The sequence below is a fragment of the Rhinolophus sinicus genome, linkage group LG14 (assembly GCF_036562045.2).
Source record: "Rhinolophus sinicus isolate RSC01 linkage group LG14, ASM3656204v1, whole genome shotgun sequence".
Taxonomy (NCBI): Eukaryota; Metazoa; Chordata; class Mammalia; order Chiroptera; family Rhinolophidae; genus Rhinolophus; species Rhinolophus sinicus.
In genome coordinates this window covers 54,377,445-54,395,565 of record NC_133763.1, presented here as the reverse complement: position 1 = coordinate 54,395,565, position 18,121 = coordinate 54,377,445, and the positions used below count along the sequence as shown (strand labels likewise).

The 18,121-nt window shown below is 56.3% G+C and overlaps 2 protein-coding genes across 11 annotated transcripts; one reads left to right on the top strand and one right to left on the bottom strand.

The window, feature by feature from the left end:
• Positions 1–3,115: 3,115 nt before the first annotated feature.
• HAPLN2 (hyaluronan and proteoglycan link protein 2) lies at positions 3,116–7,949 on the bottom strand. 9 transcript variants are annotated; one of them, XM_074319083.1, is made up of 7 exons: positions 7,739–7,949; positions 7,154–7,215; positions 5,273–5,494; positions 4,701–4,945; positions 4,430–4,546; positions 4,132–4,314; positions 3,116–3,749 (listed from the first exon to the last, which is right to left on the bottom strand). In XM_074319083.1, the coding sequence occupies exons 1-7, from the start codon at positions 7,898–7,900 to the stop codon at positions 3,469–3,471; spliced, it is 1,272 nt and encodes a 423-aa protein (XP_074175184.1). In that variant the 5' UTR covers positions 7,901–7,949; the 3' UTR covers positions 3,116–3,468. The 9 variants fall into 9 exon arrangements, with proteins under 9 accessions (XP_074175184.1, XP_074175185.1, XP_074175186.1 ...); XM_074319084.1 differs by having other exon boundaries at positions 7,154–7,212; positions 7,739–7,947; XM_074319085.1 differs by having other exon boundaries at positions 5,273–5,383; positions 7,739–7,939.
• Positions 7,950–11,684: 3,735 nt separating this feature from the next.
• Positions 11,685–18,037, top strand: GPATCH4 (G-patch domain containing 4). 2 transcript variants are annotated; one of them, XM_019711175.2, is made up of 8 exons: positions 11,685–11,818; positions 14,027–14,149; positions 14,609–14,682; positions 14,775–14,867; positions 14,950–15,036; positions 16,337–16,428; positions 16,641–16,691; positions 16,905–18,037. In XM_019711175.2, exons 2-8 carry the CDS (start codon positions 14,071–14,073, stop codon positions 17,719–17,721), a joined length of 1,293 nt encoding a protein of 430 aa, XP_019566734.2. In that variant the 5' UTR covers positions 11,685–11,818; positions 14,027–14,070; the 3' UTR covers positions 17,722–18,037. The 2 variants fall into 2 exon arrangements, with proteins under 2 accessions (XP_019566734.2, XP_019566732.2); XM_019711173.2 differs by lacking the exon at positions 11,685–11,818 and adding an exon at positions 11,901–12,389.
• Positions 18,038–18,121: the final 84 nt, after the last annotated feature.

The window sequence follows — 18,121 nt, the reverse complement described above, 5'->3', positions numbered from 1 at the left end:
CTTTTCTGCCTGAGGAAGGATGCTTGGCCTAATGTGTGGCGAGTCAGAGGGACCGGAGGGTTAATGCCCCTGGAGCAGCCCTCAACCAGAGGGGGAGGTGGTAAACCAAAACCACAGGCCCCTCCCCTCTCAGGCCAGAACGCACAGAAGCAGGTTCTCCAGTTTCCCAGAGCTCCCAGCCGCTTACAGCCCCAGCTGCTGGCAGTCATAACCTCTCAGGTATGTACTGGATTCTTTCCCTTCCCTTCTCACTTTTCAGATCTATTAAGATCTGGGAATTTTCAGACCCATCAAGTCAGGAGCACACGTGGGTGGGCACAGAGCAATCCCAACGGCACATTTGTGACTGGCTGTGGGCACATTGGGAGGCTGCGAGTAAGCGAGGTGAACAGGAAAACCAGGTCCCCACATGACCTGTTTCTGCTGCCCCCGTGCCTCTCTCAGCTCACCCGACAGCTCTGTGGGGCTTCTCTGTGATTCAGCTGCAGAGGAAAAGGCCCAGGCCTGGTTCATGGGTGGGTGTCTTTCACACACTGATGGGAGCCCAGCTGGCCTGCTACACATGGCAGCCCCACTCGGGGGGGCCCTGAAGAGCGGTGTGTGGGAGGAGCCTCCCCACAGGCCACCCACTTTCCGGTGAGAGGGGACCTGAGCAAAGTCCATACAAGGACTCATGAACAGTGGCAAATGGCTTGGTTGGTTGGTCAAGGGCCAGGCAAGGGCAAGACTGCAAGGCTGCACGTAAGGCAGTTCTGGGGAAGAGCCGAATGGCTGGAGTCACAGCCACGGGCATTGTGTCTTGTGGACACTCACTGCAGAGGGGCCATTGAACAGCCAGGGGGACAGAAGGACTCCAGCGGGTAACAGCCAGCCTTTGTCCTCCGCCATGCCAGGCTGGCACAATGAGCCCAGGACTGGAGCGGCTGTGGCAGTAGACATGGAGACCAGCAATGGCTCCTGCCACCAAGGCTGATCTAGCTACCGCCCCTGCTGGATGGTTGGCCTGTCAGCAGCAGAGACAGACACTGAGCCCTCGACGTGGTCCCATGCCTCAAGGAGCCGAGCCAGCCACTGGGCTGCATGGAGGTCACCATGTACCTCTTTCAGGCTGGAGGGCTGGGCAGTATCTCCTTAGTGGGGTTTATATTCTGGATGTGGATTTGCCTTCCGGCCCCAGTGCCTTGGACAGCACCAGAATCCAAGGGCGTGAAGGAAATGGTTTATCCTTATGCAATCCCACACAGGCTCTCCTCCATCCATGGGAATGCATGTCACAGTGAGGAAATACGACAGTGGGCATATGACCACAGGCTCCTCTGGCCCTACCATACACACCACCCAGAAACTGCCAGCCTGCCAGTCCACTGGCACGGCCTCCTTACAGCACATCTGAATACCAGCTTGGGGAAACACCCTCTGGGATTGGGCTACTGGCCTTTAAAATGCAGTATATATTTTAAACCAATGGACATTGTACAGTGCTGCATTCTGGACCACTAGAAATCACTGGTCAGGAACCAGGGCATGGAAGTGGAATCCCCCTTACCATCAGTCTCCATGGCGCTTGGGGGAATGTGTGCTTCCTGTCCCTATAAATTTAGGCTCTGCTGGATTAGAAGCCCTAGATCCCAGGCAGGGAGCTGTGTCTACAGGGGTCCCAGTAAGGGTACCCCTAAAGCTAAGACTACAGCATCCTCTGGGTCATTTGGGGTGCCTCATGCCACCCGGCCAGTAGACAAAGAAAAAATTACCCTGGCAAAAGACATTTGACCTTGATTATCCCATGTCCAATGGGACTCACGGAACGGCAGCAGCTGCAGCAATGGCGGCCTGTCAAGGGCATGGCAGTGAAAGGCTCAGGGCTTCAAGGATGAAGGTGTGGGTTTTTCCATTGGGAAGCCCCAGAGACCAACAGAACGCATTGCAGAGGAGGGAGGCATTGAATACTGATTACAGCCTTGGAACCAACTGCAGGAATGGTTACTGTAGTTTGTCCCACTGGCCCTCCTGTTGTAAGACTTCTAAAGACTTAGAAACGGCCATCAGTGACCACTTTGAAGAATCAGTGATGGGACCAAGTGAACTTAGCATGGGGCCACCAATGGGTCTGAGTACCGCACAGGTGGGTGTACCTGTGACCCATATCCTTCAGCCGTCACCTCCACAAGGAGAAGGCTCTCCCTGGGAGCTTTTTCTCTGGCTGTGGGAGCATGTTTGCGCTCAGGCCTAGCCAGGAGCTCTAGAGGGTTCATGCTTCCAGAAGCAGCCCTCAACCTTCCCACAGGAAGTTGACCGGTAACACCCTAGTTCCTTTGCCCCACGCCCTACGGTGGGATTCTCTGAGATGGGTTGGCCACTGTCTCCTAGAACCCCAGGTGGGACTGAGCCCAGTGAGTGCTCCACCAGCTGTTACACACCTTCCCTTTCCTGTCTCACTTCTCCACCCTCTGCCTCTGAGCATGACCTTCCAAACAAACTATGTGTATTCAAGGTCAACTCAACATCTGCTCTCAGGGAATCCGTTGTCTTCGTTAGTTTGGGCTGCTGTAGCTGATTCCCACAGACGGGGTGTCTCAAACAACACACATGTGCTTCTCACAGTTCTGGAGGCCGGCAGATCTGGTGTCTGGAGAGCAGTCTTCTCGTTGTGTTCTCACCTGGTGGGGAGCAGACAGGAAGCAAGCCCTCCCGAGCCTCTTTTTTCTTTAAAGGTAGTCTTGCAAAACCTTCTGGGAGACTGGCAGGGTACAAACACGTTTTGAAATATGTTTAGGCCCCTTTTAGGTTTGCTCTGTGGTGCCCAGGGTACAGTAGGCCTGCGGGTTGGAGCGCTTGGGCTTAGGCGAGTGTGTGGCGCCCCCGCGTGGTGCCCGGCGCAACACCCTGGGTTCTCCGCTTCTGTCCCGGTCCCGGCCGCGCACGGTGCCTCCAACTCTTCTCCGCTCTTTTGGTGCCTTCTGCTCGCCACCCCCCTCTCCTGCAGGCTCACCCCTCCGCGGCAGTGGCCCCTCCTCTCATCTGTCTTCCCAGGCGCGCGTTCCACACGCTGGGTCCAAGGTCAACCCCCTCACCTCCCACGCCTCGTCACGCTTCCAGTTTCGCCCAACACAAAAACTCCCCCACTTATTTTATTGCTGTATACAGAAGTCAGTTAATGCCCCCTGAGCGCCCTCCCACCCCCTAGCAGTGGCTGAGTCACCTGCTGGGGGCACTGGCGCAGGGCCTTGATCCGCGGGTCTGGGGATAGTAGTCGCACCCCGCCATCGGGGGCCCAACTACCTCCAGTCCCGACGCCCGGCCAGCGGGGATCCGCGGCCCCCAGCCCTACCCTCTGGGCACCGGGAAGGTGGGCCAGAAGCAGCTGCTCCTTATTTGGTGGGAGGGGAGGCTCGCGGGCAAAGGGCGGCGAGAGACCCCCGCCACGACTCCCAGGCTTCGTCGCGCGCCCTGGAGGGGGTGCGGTGGCCTCTACTCTGAGTAGCAGTAGGTCCCGTAGGCCGCCTGCTGGGGCTGCGGGAAGCCGAAGCTGCGCACTCCGGGATCAGGGAGGCCCCCGCAGCGCGGCCGCGGCGAGGTGATGGGGAAGCGCACGCTGCCGTCTGCCAGCCAGCCGCCGTCGCATTGGTCCAACCCCGAGAACTTCCAGGCGGCGTAGAGGTGCCCGACCTTGGCCACCATGGCCCCGCGCCGCTGGCACGCTGCGTGGGCTTCAGACAGCGTCAGCCGCCCGGGCACGAAGAACACTCGGCCTGGGGACCGGAGCGAGTCACGGACTGGCCGAGCGCAGGGCGGGTGTGGCGAGGATTCGGGCTCCGGTGGAGCAGAGTGGAGGGCCAGGCTGAGGGGGGGGGGGCGGGCTGGCTGGGAGGAGGGGAAGTACCCAGGCGGGGGTGCAGGTCGGGTTGCGGGAGGCGGGAGGCAGCGGGCAGGCGGAGTGATGCAGGACCCGGGCTCGAAGAGACTGCAGAGCCGCGGTGATCTCAAGCCTCCCGCGTTCTATTTCCCCGCCCCATTCTCCAGCCCCCGCCCCAAATCCCGGTCTCAGCCTCGGTCTCCGGCCACGCCTCCTCCGCAGCCCGTCAGGCCCCGCCCCTTGGCCCCGGGGCGCTCGCCCCGCCTCTCCCTGCTCACCTGCCAGCGCCGAGGTGAAGCAGAAGGCGTCGTAGCGGTCGCGCTTCCGGTCGCGGGGACCGTAGCTACGGATACCAGGCCGACCGTGACCGCCGCACGGAGCGCGTGCGTTGAGTACCGGGTAGCGCACGGAGCCCTCGAGCAGCCAGCCCGCGTTACACCAGTCCAGTCCCTCGGTCCACGCTGGCGGGAGACGGGGGTTAGAGGCGTCTGCAGGAAGGAGCCAGGCCCGAAGGTCGCCTCGGCCCCTGTGACAGCTTGGAGGGGACCTCGGCGGTGCCGGGGCTCGGCTGCTCACCCTCGTACAGCTGGGCGTAGGTGGCCAGGCGTCCGTCCTGCTCCTCGCACGCCTGCTTCGCCTCGTAGTAATTGAACTGGTACCGGCCGCGGCTGGGCTGGTACGGAAACACCACACCTGGGAGGGGGAATGGCGGACAGCCTGGGGACGGCCGGCAGACGGGGGGGGGGGCGGGGGGGGGAGGAAAGGCGCAAAGCCTAGCAGAGGGGGCTGGAGGAAGACCCTAACACCCTCGCAAGAGAGGAACGCGGTGGGAATCGAGGGGCCTCACCCTCCAGGCGCAGCGTCAGCGCCACGCTCTCGTCCTCCAAGCCGTTGATAAGCTCACAGCGGTACCGGCCCTCGTCCTCCAGGCGGACGCCCGCAATGACCAGGGAGGCGTCTAATCGGTGCCCCTTCCGCATCCTGGCTCGCCCCCCCAGGGCCCCGTAGCCCCGGGCGTGCAGTCCGTTGGTGATGAGGATCGGCGTTTCCCGGAGCTCCCCTGGTTCCACTTTGCTCCAGCGTACCTTGTAGCTGGGCGGCGGGGTGCCCAGGACGCAGGGCAGCGTGGTCGTGGCCCCACGACGAGAGTGAATGACCTCGTGGATGGGGGGCAGGAGGTAGTGGGGGCCCCGGTAGGGTGCTGAGCAGAGGGGGCCACAGTGGCAGGATCCCCCGACCCCCACTGCCCCAAGTGCCCATCCAGTCCCTGTTCCCCAGGCTCCCCCATCCTCCCCTCCGTTACCCACTCAGCAATAACTCACTCCCTGCGTACCTCCAACAACTGCCCTTTCCAACTTTCTCCACAGCTGGAGCCTCTTCCCCCTGTTATCTAGATTCTGGGCGGAGCCAAGGTCTTACCTAGGTCCCCCAGGGCTTTGTGGAAGATGGTGAAGGCCCAAGGGAGAAGGAAGTGGCAGAGTGTGGGGAGATTGAGCCAGCCTGGCATGATGGGGCGTCAGCCCGCTCAGTCTGCAGGGCACAAAGGGTGGCCATTCTTTAGGACTAAGGGAATGGACGCAGGGCAGGGAGGCAGGTTGGAGATGAAATTTCATCAGGGACTCCTCTGAGGGGAGTGTCCAGCTGGAAGCCATGGGGACAGAAAAAGGGGCTTATATTGGTGGCAAAAGGAGGTGATGGGGGAGAGGGTCAGGAGCAACGCCCACCCCTGTATCACTCTTCCTCCCTCCCATCCCTTCTGTCTGCAAGTCCTGATTTAGCACCTCCTCTCCCTGTCCCCTTCTCATCACAGGTGCCACTTCCCAAGTCTTGCCATCTGGATTACCAGCTCCAGTCTCTACCCTCCCAACACGCATTCCCATCCAAAATCAGAGTAAATATGATCTGGTCGCTCTCCTGTTTAAAACAGTGGCTCCCATTTCCCTGGGGGTAAAGCCCAGTCTCCTCACCACTGCTTCCAGGGCTCTCTGGGATCCAGCCTCTCCCTGCACCTCACCACCTGTGCCCTCTGCCCTGTGCTCCAGACATGTTGGACTTGCAGCTCCCGAACAGCCCAAGTTCACTCTCAGCTCCTTCTCACAGGCGTGGTTGGCTGGGCCTCACCTCCTCTGGGAAGCCTTCCCCCTCCACACTGGTGCAGTGTGGTCTGCTTCCCCTATTGCACTGGACTGGGGCCTTTTTTCCTTAGAAGTAACTTTTATTAGCAAATTGCCAGTGTGAATTTGAAAGCAATACATGTGCATTTGTAGACTATAACACGCAGGTTTCCAGTAATTAAAAAGTTATTTTAAAAAGATTTCAAACACAATTGTCTATTTCAGTAGCTGATTTTTCCCTTTCTTTATTGTATCTCTTCATCACCTTGACCATTTTTAAAAAACTGAGGACCCCTTGGTTTTATTCATTTTTAAAATCTGGTTCCTCCACTTCCTAGCTGCATGACTTTGAACGAGTTACTTAACCTCTATCTGCCTCAACGTCCTCAGCAGTCACATGTGGATTATAATACACACCTCCTTCCCTGAGTAGCAGTGAGGATTTGATGAAAATAATACATCTAAATTATTTAAAATAGTGCCTGAGGCGTAGGAAGTGCTATGTGTGTGTTAGCTCATTTCTGCAGCTCCCAGCATGGTTTCTGGCATACAGTCGGCGCTAAATTCATGTGTGTGTGTTAGTGCATGAGCTCACATTTGGGACGTCTGGGGGGCCTAGCTGGGATATGGGGAGAGGGAGGAAACACCGAGGAGGAGAAAGCTAGGGAGCTGAGCTCCACCTTCTTGCAAACGAAGGCCAAAGATGACCTCCTGTGGAAGTGGGGGTCGGGCACAGAAAAGACTTCCAGTGGTTAAAAGGTAAAGGAAGTATCTGGGGCAGGGACATGAGCGAGAGAACCATTCTCCTGCACCGAGAACCTGGGAAGCAGGGTGATGGGGCGCCGAGACTGACGGAGGGAGCAACGATAATGAGAGCCGGCACTGACCAGTTCAACGTTTAAAGTGCCTGAAACGGCTCTAAGCACTGACATGTGGACTTTTACATTCACTCCCCTCAGTAAGCCTACGCGGCAGGAACGATTATGAATTCTGTTTCACGTGCTCAAACAAAGGTGCACATGGTTTAGAAAAAGCAGTGTAGAGGTCAAACTGCTTGTAAGAGGAGGGGCTTGCTGGGGTCTGACAGTGAGGGGAAGCCCCTAACCACTGATCCGTATGTCCATATTTCCGAGGCAGGTGCACACACCCCTTAGGAGAGTGAGAGGCCGACAGCTCCAGTGCCTACCTGTTAGAAGCTGCTGTCTTCACGGAGGTGGAGGGAGCGGTGATTGGCAGCTTTCTGTCCTGCTGGAGGAACAGGTTCCCGGTGAAGGAGTTGCCTGGGCCCCTGGAGGTCAAGGGACCTTAGAATCCGGGACTTGGGCACCTGGTCAGTGCAGCTGCTCCTTTTGCACCTTTGAGGAAATGCTTGTGCCCTAAGCTCACAGAAGAAGGCAAGGTGACCAGAACGCCGCTCGCCGTCAGTCCACTAAGCTAAGCTAAGTGACCGGTGTCCAGCCCTCTGACCAGGCACTATTTCTGTGGGGCTTGGGATGAGGGCTGGGGACCCACGAAGGCGTGGGGAGTAAAGGAGGCAACCAGGAAGGGTCACCTAGAAGAGCATGGAAATTGGGGTGCAGCTTCTAGATGCTCACTGACCAGGGAAGTGTGGATTGATTGGTGGTATGAGAATGTTGGGCCAAGGGGCAGGGGGATAAACTACAGGTGAGGCTCAAAGACCCATAGCTGTCCAGCTCCAGCTGCCTCCGTTTTTCCATATGGGCCCCATCTAAGGAGCACCCCTTCCCTCCTGCCCCGAAGAAGTGCTCACCTCTGCCCTCTGGTGCCTGGGCGTGCATCGCCTAAGGGAAGAGGCGCTCAAGGTGGGAACCAGGCTTGTAGGACCTCCAGCTGCTTCAGGAAACCGGACCCCTCTGTCCAGTCCCCCCGTCTGTCCATCTGTTTGTCCCTTCCTTCTCTGTCTCCACCCCATCGGAAGCACAATTTCCCATTGTCTCTGTCTTTCCCCCTATTGTTGAACAACAGGGGCCCTTTCTTTATCCTGTGGGTAATGACAACGAAATGTCAACAGCTGGGGATGTGGGGTGCAGGACCGGCAGCAATGCCACCGGAAAAAGGACCTGGGTGGGGGTGGGCTTAGAGCAGGAACTGACATCCCCCAGGAGGGCAGAATGGGGGAGAGAAGGTTGAATTGGGTCCCCCTCAACACTCCATGCTTCGAGGCTCTAAAGAGATTTGGGGTGAGGCCAGGGGGAGGGCGGTCTCCACAGAGGGTGGAGTGAGCAGTTGGAATTGCAAAGAGGAGGTGGAAATTAGGGAGGGCGATGTTTCTGTCCCTGGGAAGGGACACGGGAATTTCTGTGGCTGGAAGCAAGGTCTCCGAGAGAGAGGTTGTTGTATTTGTCCCCTAGCTCCCCACCTCCTCCTTCAGCTCAGGTGGGTAATCAAGCTCTCAAGAGGAGGGAGCTCCTTCCTCCATGTGCCTGGGTGGGGAGCACTTCTCTCACGCCCTTCTTGTTGGGAACTTCTTTCTGAAGTCTAAGCTGCTGTTGGAGTCTAAGCTCATTGTTGAAACCTCTCTCCTGAGGTATAATTTACAGGCGACAAAGTGCACACACCACGTAACTACCCCCCATCAGGTATAGAAACGTGCTGCCACCCAGAATAAGCCCACTCGTTTTTGTTCACTCTCAGTGCAGAGGGAGGACTCCCTCCATAAATAGCCATCTAGAAACGCTCTGAGCGTCCAGTCGCCTGTCGGCCTTTTCTCTCCACCGAGCAACCCCACACCGGTAGGTAGTTTTGTGTTTTTAGAACCACACACGTTCAGACCCAGAGGGGTTCAGGCCGCCTCAGTTATCAGACCAAGAGGAGATGGGAGGGGAAGGGACCCGCTGGGTCTGCAGTCAAATCTAGAACTGGCTGGTTTTTTCCAATGACCCCCCTTCTGCTCCTCTCCTCGACTCTCCAAGTCAGAGGAGTGGCAGGGTTTTCACTGGGGCCAGATAGAGCGGGTGCCCACCCCACAGTACTGCTTACGGCCCCAGCCACTGTCTTTTCCCTCATCCACCCCATCCTTTCCCTCCTCCTCCCACAGAGGACAAACAGAAGACAAATACCCGCCTGTCTCCTGGGCCAGGACACTGTGATCCACGGCCTCTGATTGGCCTCTGCCCAGCTCAAACAGCCTCCCGCGGTGGTGGTGGTGGGGGGGGAGGTATAATGGCTCCACAGCAGTCACTGCCACCATTCCCACGCTCACACAGCACCCGCCGGCACCCGCCACTCCTTTCCCCCGAGATCACTCCTGAATTGTGGCTTGGAAGTCTCTGGTATATAAGCCCAGAAAAGGCTGCGTTGGGCATCCAGGGAAGCCTAGAACCATTTGATAGATGCAGAAAGAACCCCTGAGGAGGGAAGAGAAGGGAAAAGACCAGGAATTAAATACAGTGAATAGCCAAGCTGTGTTTAGTTTGCTCAAGGTCACTTTCATTCTCAGTTTTCCCAAAGATGCTTTGAAATAGGAATGGGGTAAGCTGGCTCAGGCTTGAGTTTGGCACCTTCTCACTAAACCAGCATCTTCTGAAGAGAGGCCTCTGCCACTCTTGTCGACCAGGGCGAGGTGGGTTCGTCTAGGACAAGCACGGAGTCCTGCCACCTCTTTCCCTACCACCACAGCCTCAGCTTACACCCCCGGGGTGCATTCGGCTGATCAATTTTCTGGGCCCCTGGTGAAGGCAACCATGACCCCAGTCTCCTACTGGGACTGTCACGTGAAGGACTGGAAGAGTTGGCAGGACACTTTGGGGGTGGGGGGGGCGGGGGGAGCAGGGACTAGGTGTGCACAGTCTGGAGGTCTAGCAGGCAGCTCTAGTTCCTCCTCTGCTGGCTCTCACCTTTGTCCTCCTCCCTGGGAGCCCCAGGTCACCTTGTCCTTCAGGCCCAGGCTCAGGCGTCATGGGGCTGGGTCCTGGCTGCACTGCAGGGCCACTGCAGGGCCCCAGGGAGTCAGCCTTGAGAAAGACACACTTTCGACCCAGGAGGCCCCACTGCACCCTTTGTCCTGTGCATAGAGCTGAGGGTGCAAGGAAGGAAGGGATGGGGTGCTGCCAACCCAAGGCATGGGCATGAGGCCACATGGGTTATGGGAGGAACACTGGACCATGGTCGGGAATCCCATTCCTGCCAGACGCTAACCCTCTGATTATCAAGCGGGCACCACTTCTGCCCGGCGGGACTGGCTGGTGTGGGGGGAGGGAACGGCATTCTGCCAAGTGAAAAGCACACGATGGCTTGTTCTGTGGTTGGTTCGAATTGAAGGAAGGCTAGAGTGGGGGAGAACAGGGCAAAAGGATGAGACCCCTGGACCCACTCACCCTCGCACTGGCCACAACCTCTAAGCACAGGCGTCCCAGAAAGTCAGGCAGCCGTAGAGGAGAAGAGGGAAGAAGGAAAGAAGGGGGGTGGAGAAAGGGAGGAAGGGGAGGCCAAAGAGATCTGTCCCTCTCCCTCTTCATAGTTCCATCTCTAGTGAGAGCAGGAGGGTGTCACCGCTGTGCTTCACGTGCCCTTGCAGCCCTGGCAGGAGACGGAGCTTCACCTGGAGCTGCCCTGCCCAGCCCGGAAGTCCCACACACAGCTCGGCCCTGTTCATCCTCCCGGCCCCACATCAGGCTGCGTCATGCGCGCTGAGGCGCCCTGCGGCGCCGGCTCTGCTCCCAGCTCTCCCGCTGTGCACGGTGGGGGCATCACCACGTGTCTGGGGCGAAGGATGTTCCAAGATGAAAATGCAGCAGAAATCCTGCGGCTCCGGGGCGTCCTTCAAACTCTTGCTTCTGGTGCTTAGCTAAGCTCTAGTTCGGAGGTAGGGAGCCCCAGTTTCTCAAAGCATTTTTCTTCCTATCTGTGGCAGCAGCGCCAAGAGAAAGCACGAGGCTGGGATTCCTAGCTGTTTTTAGCTCCAGCGTTGCCCTCTTTCCCACCTCTACTCCCACTAGTAGAGGTGCCTTTTGTGGGGCCCCTTTCGGGAAATTTTCCACAGCATTTTAACCTATATACCTGGACTATGCGTATCTCATTTAAAAAAATAATTTAGGGGCGGCTGGTTAGCTTAGTTGGTTAGAGCACGGTGCTCTTAACAACAGGGTTGCCAGTTCGATCCCCACATGGGCCACTGTGAGCTGCGCCCTCCACAACTAGATTGAAGCAACTACTTGCCTTGGAGCTGATGGGGCCTGGAAAAACACTTAAAAAAAAAAAACTTAAAAAAAGCAACCCAAATGGATATGTTCCAGAAACTTGGAAAGGAATTCAAGATTTGGTGGTATCAGGGTCACCCTCCCGTCCTCCCGCGTTTGTCGTCTCTCTGCGCCAAGTCCCTTAGCACCAAGGACCTCTGATTTGTGTCCATTTGCTGTTTTAAGATTATTTTTTCCTGATAAAATATGTTAATTGTAGAAAAATTGAAAATCAGAGAAAAGCTATAAAGCAGGGGAAACACTCATAATCCTTTTACCTAGGAATGAGGGCTTATGACATGTTGAGTGTTCTTCCCTTGTTATTTTAGGTGTGCTTACAGATTTTTATTTTTTTTTTGAGACAGAATTCACATACCACAAAATTCACCCTCCCCCCCCCCCCTTTTCCTTAAGTGGAACACCTCGGGAGCCTCTGGAAATGGGCACAATCTGGGGCTGTTTCTATGGCAACTATACCTGCCAGTGGGCCCACCAGACGCTGTACGCCCTGGGAGGACCGGAACCGTGGGTCCTGCACACATCTCTATGGTTTCGACAGCCTAGAAGGACCTAATCGGCACTTCCGGGAAGATGGCGGCGCACAAGGCTGCTCTGCCTCGTGTTTCCGCGGAGCGGACCCTGCTGATATGAAGGTAAGGGGCTACTATGTCTTCAGTGGTGGCAGTCGGAGCCCAGGCTCAAAAGAGTAGTTTAAGCCAAGTAAAACTGTGGCAGGAAGGCTGGAGTTGAGATCTCAAGAAGAGGGAGCTCTAGGGAATGGGTAGCCGGCTCTTGGAAGCGCTGTGAGAAGTGTGCTCCTGGGCCACCTCATCTGCAGAAAACTCAGGTTGCATGGAGAGGAGACAGGCTCTGCAAGTGTTCCCGCAGCCCGGGACCTTGCTGCTTCTGTCCACAGGTATCCGTTGTAAGTCCGTTACAGCGCTTCTCTCCATTAGTTCAACAAACAGTGACTGAATGCAATCTCGATTCCTGGCGCTGCACTGAGCGCACTGGGGTTGCGGGTAAAGCGCGTCCCTGACGTCCCGGGGCGTGTTGTTTCCAATTGCTGCGACAAGGGATAGGCTGTGCTAGGACTTCCGCAGAAAGCACAGACACTGAGTGAAAGACAGTGAAAAACACTAAGTAAGTGTAGTGATAAGGACGCCACTCCTGGAATGCCTGAGCTCCTGGACCCACTACTCTCCAGTTGTTTCTTTTGGGCAAGTAAGTAGACCTCTCGGTGCCATTGCTTCGTTTGTAAAGTGCAGTAATATCACCTTCTAACAGGGCTGTTGGAAAGATTAGATGAGATCATCTGTATGAATCAGTTAACAGGCTGGCAGTGAGTAAATGCGTAAATGTTATTATTGTTGAAATCTGGGGGCTGATAGATCCGAGATTACTTCTGAGAAGAGTTTTGAGGTGGTCTTAAAGGCCTCAGTGTTTGAATTTTCCTTCTCTTTAACAGTGTGAAGAAGCAAGGCAGGGCCATTTTTACTCAGTGGTTTTCTGTTGGAACTCTCAAGGTATCAGTTAGGTTTTCAGATAATCATCCTTCACGGTGGAAATGTGAACAGAAAGTCGTTCTGAATTTGCGTTCTTCAGATCTAACCAGACTGGTCATCATTCTTAAGCCTAATATATAATGTTTAGGAGAGGTGACAATGCCATGTCTGATTTTTGTAAAGCATACTTACTAGACCTTCTTAAACTCACGTGAAAGTTTCACCCTTTAGAGCTGTCACTTTGGGAGGCTTCAGGATTGTTCCAGTAGTGCCATTAACCAGCTTTAAAACAGGTCTGCAATGCCTGTAATAAATGATCTTAACGCAAGTTGAGTTTAGTGAGGCAAGTCAGCAGTGGTAGTCTCAGTTTTGTTTGAATGTCTTCAGGGATGAGCCATATGAACCATTTCAGAGGCAAATTTGGTATATAAGTTTGATAATGCCATTTTGGGGTCCAAAGGAGGGACGCTGGAGTGACTATAGAAACGCAGCGAGTTGGGCTGTGATAGAAAGAGGGCCACTTTGGATTCAGGCAGCCTGGGCTCATGTTCCAGCTCGATCTCTTACTAGCTGTGCAACCCCAGGCAAGAAACCCAGGCTCTCTTTTCCTGGCTTGTAAAGTCAGGATAAGTCCTATCTCACAGGACTGGAGGGATAAATGAGATAATATATGTGCAATTCCCTGGTGATGCATTACATTTTCAATAAGCGTGCCCTTCCGAAGCTGGACAGTTTCAAGACGGGTGCTCAACAAGATAGAGACAGCGCCGTTGGGAAGAGGTGTGTAGCCCCCGCAGCGAGAGCACAGTGGAAATGCTAGGACGTGGGTGCAGGATGTGGGCTCCGTTAAATACTGGTACAACTCCAGTTAACAGGCATCTCTTCCTTGCTTTGTTTTTTCACGGTGCTTAGCCATGGGAGGTGTTCTCGTGGTGGTGAAATGAGGCTTCTGCAGATAAGCTGTCCGGGCTTGAGCTCTGTACATGTGAGCTGCGTGACCTTGAGCAAGTCACCTAAGCTCCTCTGGCCTTTGTTTCCTCATTTGGAAAATAAGGCTACTAACACGTTCCTGAATGTAGAGTTCAGGAACTCTTCCTGGGCTGGGAAGATTAAATGAAATCCACGGAAAGCCTTACCCAGACGGACATGTGGTGATCTGTCCGTAAGTGTAGGTACATTAATAACTTTCGGCAGGTGGACGTTGACCTCTTGGTGGTCAGACGGGGCGCTCGGCAAGGACCCGCCTCCTTGCTCTGTCTCTGCCTCAGGTTCAGGAGAGAATTCTTAAGAGAGCGGTCAGGAAGGATTCCATGGGTGATTTGGGCACTTCCTGCTTTCCTCTTAAATGGATGATAGGAACCTCCTCTGGCGAGGACCTGAGAACCGCGACTTCTCTCACCATGAGTGTCACCCCAGAGGTCAAGAGCCGGGGGATGAAGTTTGCTGAGGAGCAGCTGCTCAAGCATGGATGGACTCAAGGTGACCCCCATAGGGCCCCCACACCCCCCAATTCCCTGCCTACCCTGTGCCCAGGGGAGAGGCATCGTGCGCGATTACCCCTGTGCAGTCCATTCAGCTGGAGAAGGAAATGCTAGTTTAAAGGGAAATTTGCTGAAGAAAATGCCTGACTTTTCCAGAAAAGGGAAGGAGGAGGAAGAAATTTGACAATGGGTAGTAGGAAGTGTTGGGAGGACTGGGAGAGGGAGGAAGAGGTGTGACCTCTGTTCTGAAAGGATTAAGAAGGAAAGATAGCTCAGGCTCAGACCCAGGCGGGCGAGGGCATGGGCAGGTGCTAGAAAGAATGGAACTGGAGGGCGCTTCCAGAGGAATGGACTCTGCCCGATGGTGGGTGTGCGACGGCAGGAGTGGCCTGTGTTGGGGGACAGAGTGAGGGTTCGGGCCGGGCCGAATAAGCCCAGTCATTCACTGTCTCTGCAGGCAAGGGCCTGGGCCAGAAGGAGGACGGCATCACCCAGGCCCTCAGGGTGACGCTAAAGCAGGACATGCATGGGGTAAGCCTGGGTGGGTGAGGGGCATGTGGATGGGAGAGGGGCCCCTTGAGGACAGGGAGGCAGGTCCTCAGAGTTCATACTTCTTGTGGCAGGTGGGACACGACCCTGCCAAGGAGTTCACCAACCACTGGTGGAGTGAGCTCTTCAACCAGACTGCGGCCAGCTTGGTGGTGGAAACTAGGCAGGTATGAACTCCCAGGGACGGGCACCTGGGATGTGAGGGCCTGGGACGTGGCATGTCACCCACTCCCTGACACGTGCCCACAGGATGGAGTACAGGTGCGGCGCCTTTCTAAGGAGACCACCCGTCAGAGTCAGCCCAAGCCCAACCTGCTGTATCAGAAGTTTGTGAAGGTATTAGACACTGGGAGTGGGAGGGTCCATCCTTTCTCCCTGCCCTGGTCTCCCCTGCAGCCTGAACAATCGCCTGGGATGCCCTACCTGCTCTCAGGATGTCCTAATGGGGATCCTGGGACCAGCCTCACTGCTGCTTAATCAGACTGCCCAGACGGTCGGCAAGAATTGGGACCTCAAGGTTGCATGGTCCCTGCCATCAGCTGAGGGGGCAGTGACAGGAAGTGGGAGTGGGGCAGAGAGGGGACGTCTAACTCAAAGGACTTAGAAGCCAGAGACCTGGGATTATCCGACCCATCTTCATTATCTAGATGTGGCCAAAAGGGGGGCAGAGGGGCTTCTGAAGCGCCCACAGCTGGCTAGGGGGGCAGACAGCAAGAGCAGACCGGTAGAAGGGAACTGACGTTTCATGGTCTCGTACGTGCTAAGGGCCCTGCGTGGTACCTAAGGAATTGCCCATTTCCCATCACCTGCTGCCAAACCCCAGCTCCCCGCCCGGCAGTTTGTCCTGCATGGAGCATCCAGTGTCCTAGCAGATTTCATCGTGTCACTGACTCCTTGACTTACGGTGACACGATCCAGATGTATCGGACTGGCTCGTATGCCCTTCATGCCTTGTCCCTGCGACTTCTCTCGGGAGCTCTGCACTTTAGCCAGATGGAATCGGATTCTTTTCAAGGTACCGTGTTCTTTCACGGTCAAGTGGGACATTCTGCTCCCTTTCCTCCTTTACCTTCCGATTCTTTCTTGTCTTCCAGAGCTCAGCTACCTTTAGCAACTTTGCCAAACCCTGCAGTCTGAGCGGGGACTCCTCCCCTAGCACAGGAAACACTTCGTTATAACTGTGTGTTCCGCCAACCTGTCCGTCACCACGTAGATTCCATCTGGGTGGGGCCCCTCTCATTCTTATTCCACTCTGTCCCCGACCCCTCGGCCCATAGCTATTGGAGGGGGAGAGGTGCCATCATTACTGGCAGTTACTGGCATCATGGCATGACTGCCAGGGGCAGTTGTCCCACCGTGAAGCCCTGGTGGCCCAGAGCATGTCTTCCTCCCTTGTTCTGCCCACTAGCCAGCTGTGAGCAGGGAGCCCAGGACTGCCCCTCCTCGCCCTCCCAGCCCACCTCCGGCCAAGTTCAAGTATTCAGGTGGGGGCACCCCTGGGTCTGCCGGGAGTGATGTAGGGCTGGCAGAGTTGTGCCTATGGCTGTGAATTCTGGGGTGGGGGGCCTTCCAGGCAGGAAGAGGGTTGGCAGTGGTGTTGAGCCGGCCTTGTCCAGCCCATGGTCCCTCCTTCTAGAAGGCCACCCTGACTGCAGGTGGGGAGAAGCCAGACAAGGACGCGGAAAGCTGCAGTGACGACGACAGCCAGGGGCCCCAGCCTCCAAAGATGTGAGACTTCGTTTTAGCGCTGGGGATGGTGGGAGGAGACGCTTCAGATCCAAGGACCGAGTCTAGTGCCTGACGCTTCGGGGTGGAACTGTCGCACTAACCCTTGCACCCACACCTAGAAAAGTGCCAGGTCCTCCCAGGACCCAGTGCGGAGGGGAGGTCAGGCTTTCCAGCAGGCCTGTCCTAACGCTGGGTCTCTCCCCACCCCACAGCCTGACTGACGAGATGCTGCTCCAAGCCTGCGAGGGGCGCACAGGACACAAGTGAGTAGCATTCACCCCTTCTCTTCTGCCGTCACAAGCCCACCCGTGATGGTGGCCTGTGCCACTTCTTGACTCCTTTCCACCCGAGAGGATTTCCACTGTCTGCCCTTCTCTGTAGCTGCCTGAGGACAGGCCCTCCACCCCCACCTCTGTCTTGAGGACCAGGCCTGTTTTTTCCAACCCTCTGTCTGATTTGGGCCCCGTGTATTTTAGGGCTGCCCGTCTTGGGATCACGATGAAGGCTAAGCTGGCTCGGTTAGAGGCCCAGGAGCAGGCCTTCCTGGCTCAGCTCAAAGGCCAGGCCCCTGGGACCCCTCAACGGCCGTCTGAGAACAAGCCACTCAAAACAAAGAAAAAGAAAAGGAAGCAGAAAGAGCAAGAGGCTACAGCAACGGAAAGGAATGCAGACGAGTCCTCAGGACACGCTGCCCGGAGCATCAGGAAAGGCAAGAAGAAAAGACAGCGTCGAGAAGAAAAGGTCACAGAGGACAGAGATGGAACGGCCATAGGGAGTGAGGAGGAGGCGAGCAGAGGACAAACTGCTCCGTCCCCCAGGAAAGGGAAGAAAAAGCGGCAACAACACTGCGAGGAGCTAGGGGTCGCAGATGAAGGGGCTGAGGTGGCTGGAGGCGGCGGCATGGGGACGGAGGCGGTGGGCAGCCGGGCACACACTGACCTGTGTGGCAGGCGCAGAAGGCAGCGTGAGGACGTGCACACAGGGCGGGACGTCGAGGCCACTGCAGGTGGTGGGACCCCAGGAGCAGCAAGCGGAGCATGCAGTGACGGGGGGAGCAGAGGTAAGAAGATGAGGCGGTGGCATCCGGAGGCCACGGAGGGTATCGTGGGTGTAAGAGACGGAGGAGGGGACAGCAGGCCTAGGGACAGCTCAGGGAGCGGAGGTAAGAAGAGGCCGCGACAAGCAGAGGAGGAAGGAGCTAGAGTCAGCACCCAGCGGAGGGCAAAAAAGAAGAAACAGAAGAGACAGTCGGGTCGGGGCTCCATGGATTTCTTCTCGGGAGTCAAAGCCTGAGACCTGAATTCCTCCTGCCCCCTGGGGTGAGGGGTCCCCCAAGGAGGGATCTGCTCCGGAGCGGTAGTGCCATGCCTTACCTGGCTGCGCATCGTCCCACGATCATGAACTCAGGAGCCAGGCAGCCAAGACACGAGGAGCTGGGGCTGTGGGCCAGCAGAGCAGATCCCCTCTGAGGGGCAGCCTTGCTGAAAGCTGAAAAGGCCGACTCTGAAACGCCCTGACTTCACTGCTGTGCAGGCCGAGGGAAACGAATTTAGGTCTGTGGGCTGGAACATACGATTCCAAGTGCTTAAATAAACAGCTTGGGCTCTGAGCTTCTGTGTCCTGACTGGCAGCCCCATCCCAGCCTGGGAAGGTCCTAGATACAAATTAAGTTTCCTGGGACGGACGCCCTTGA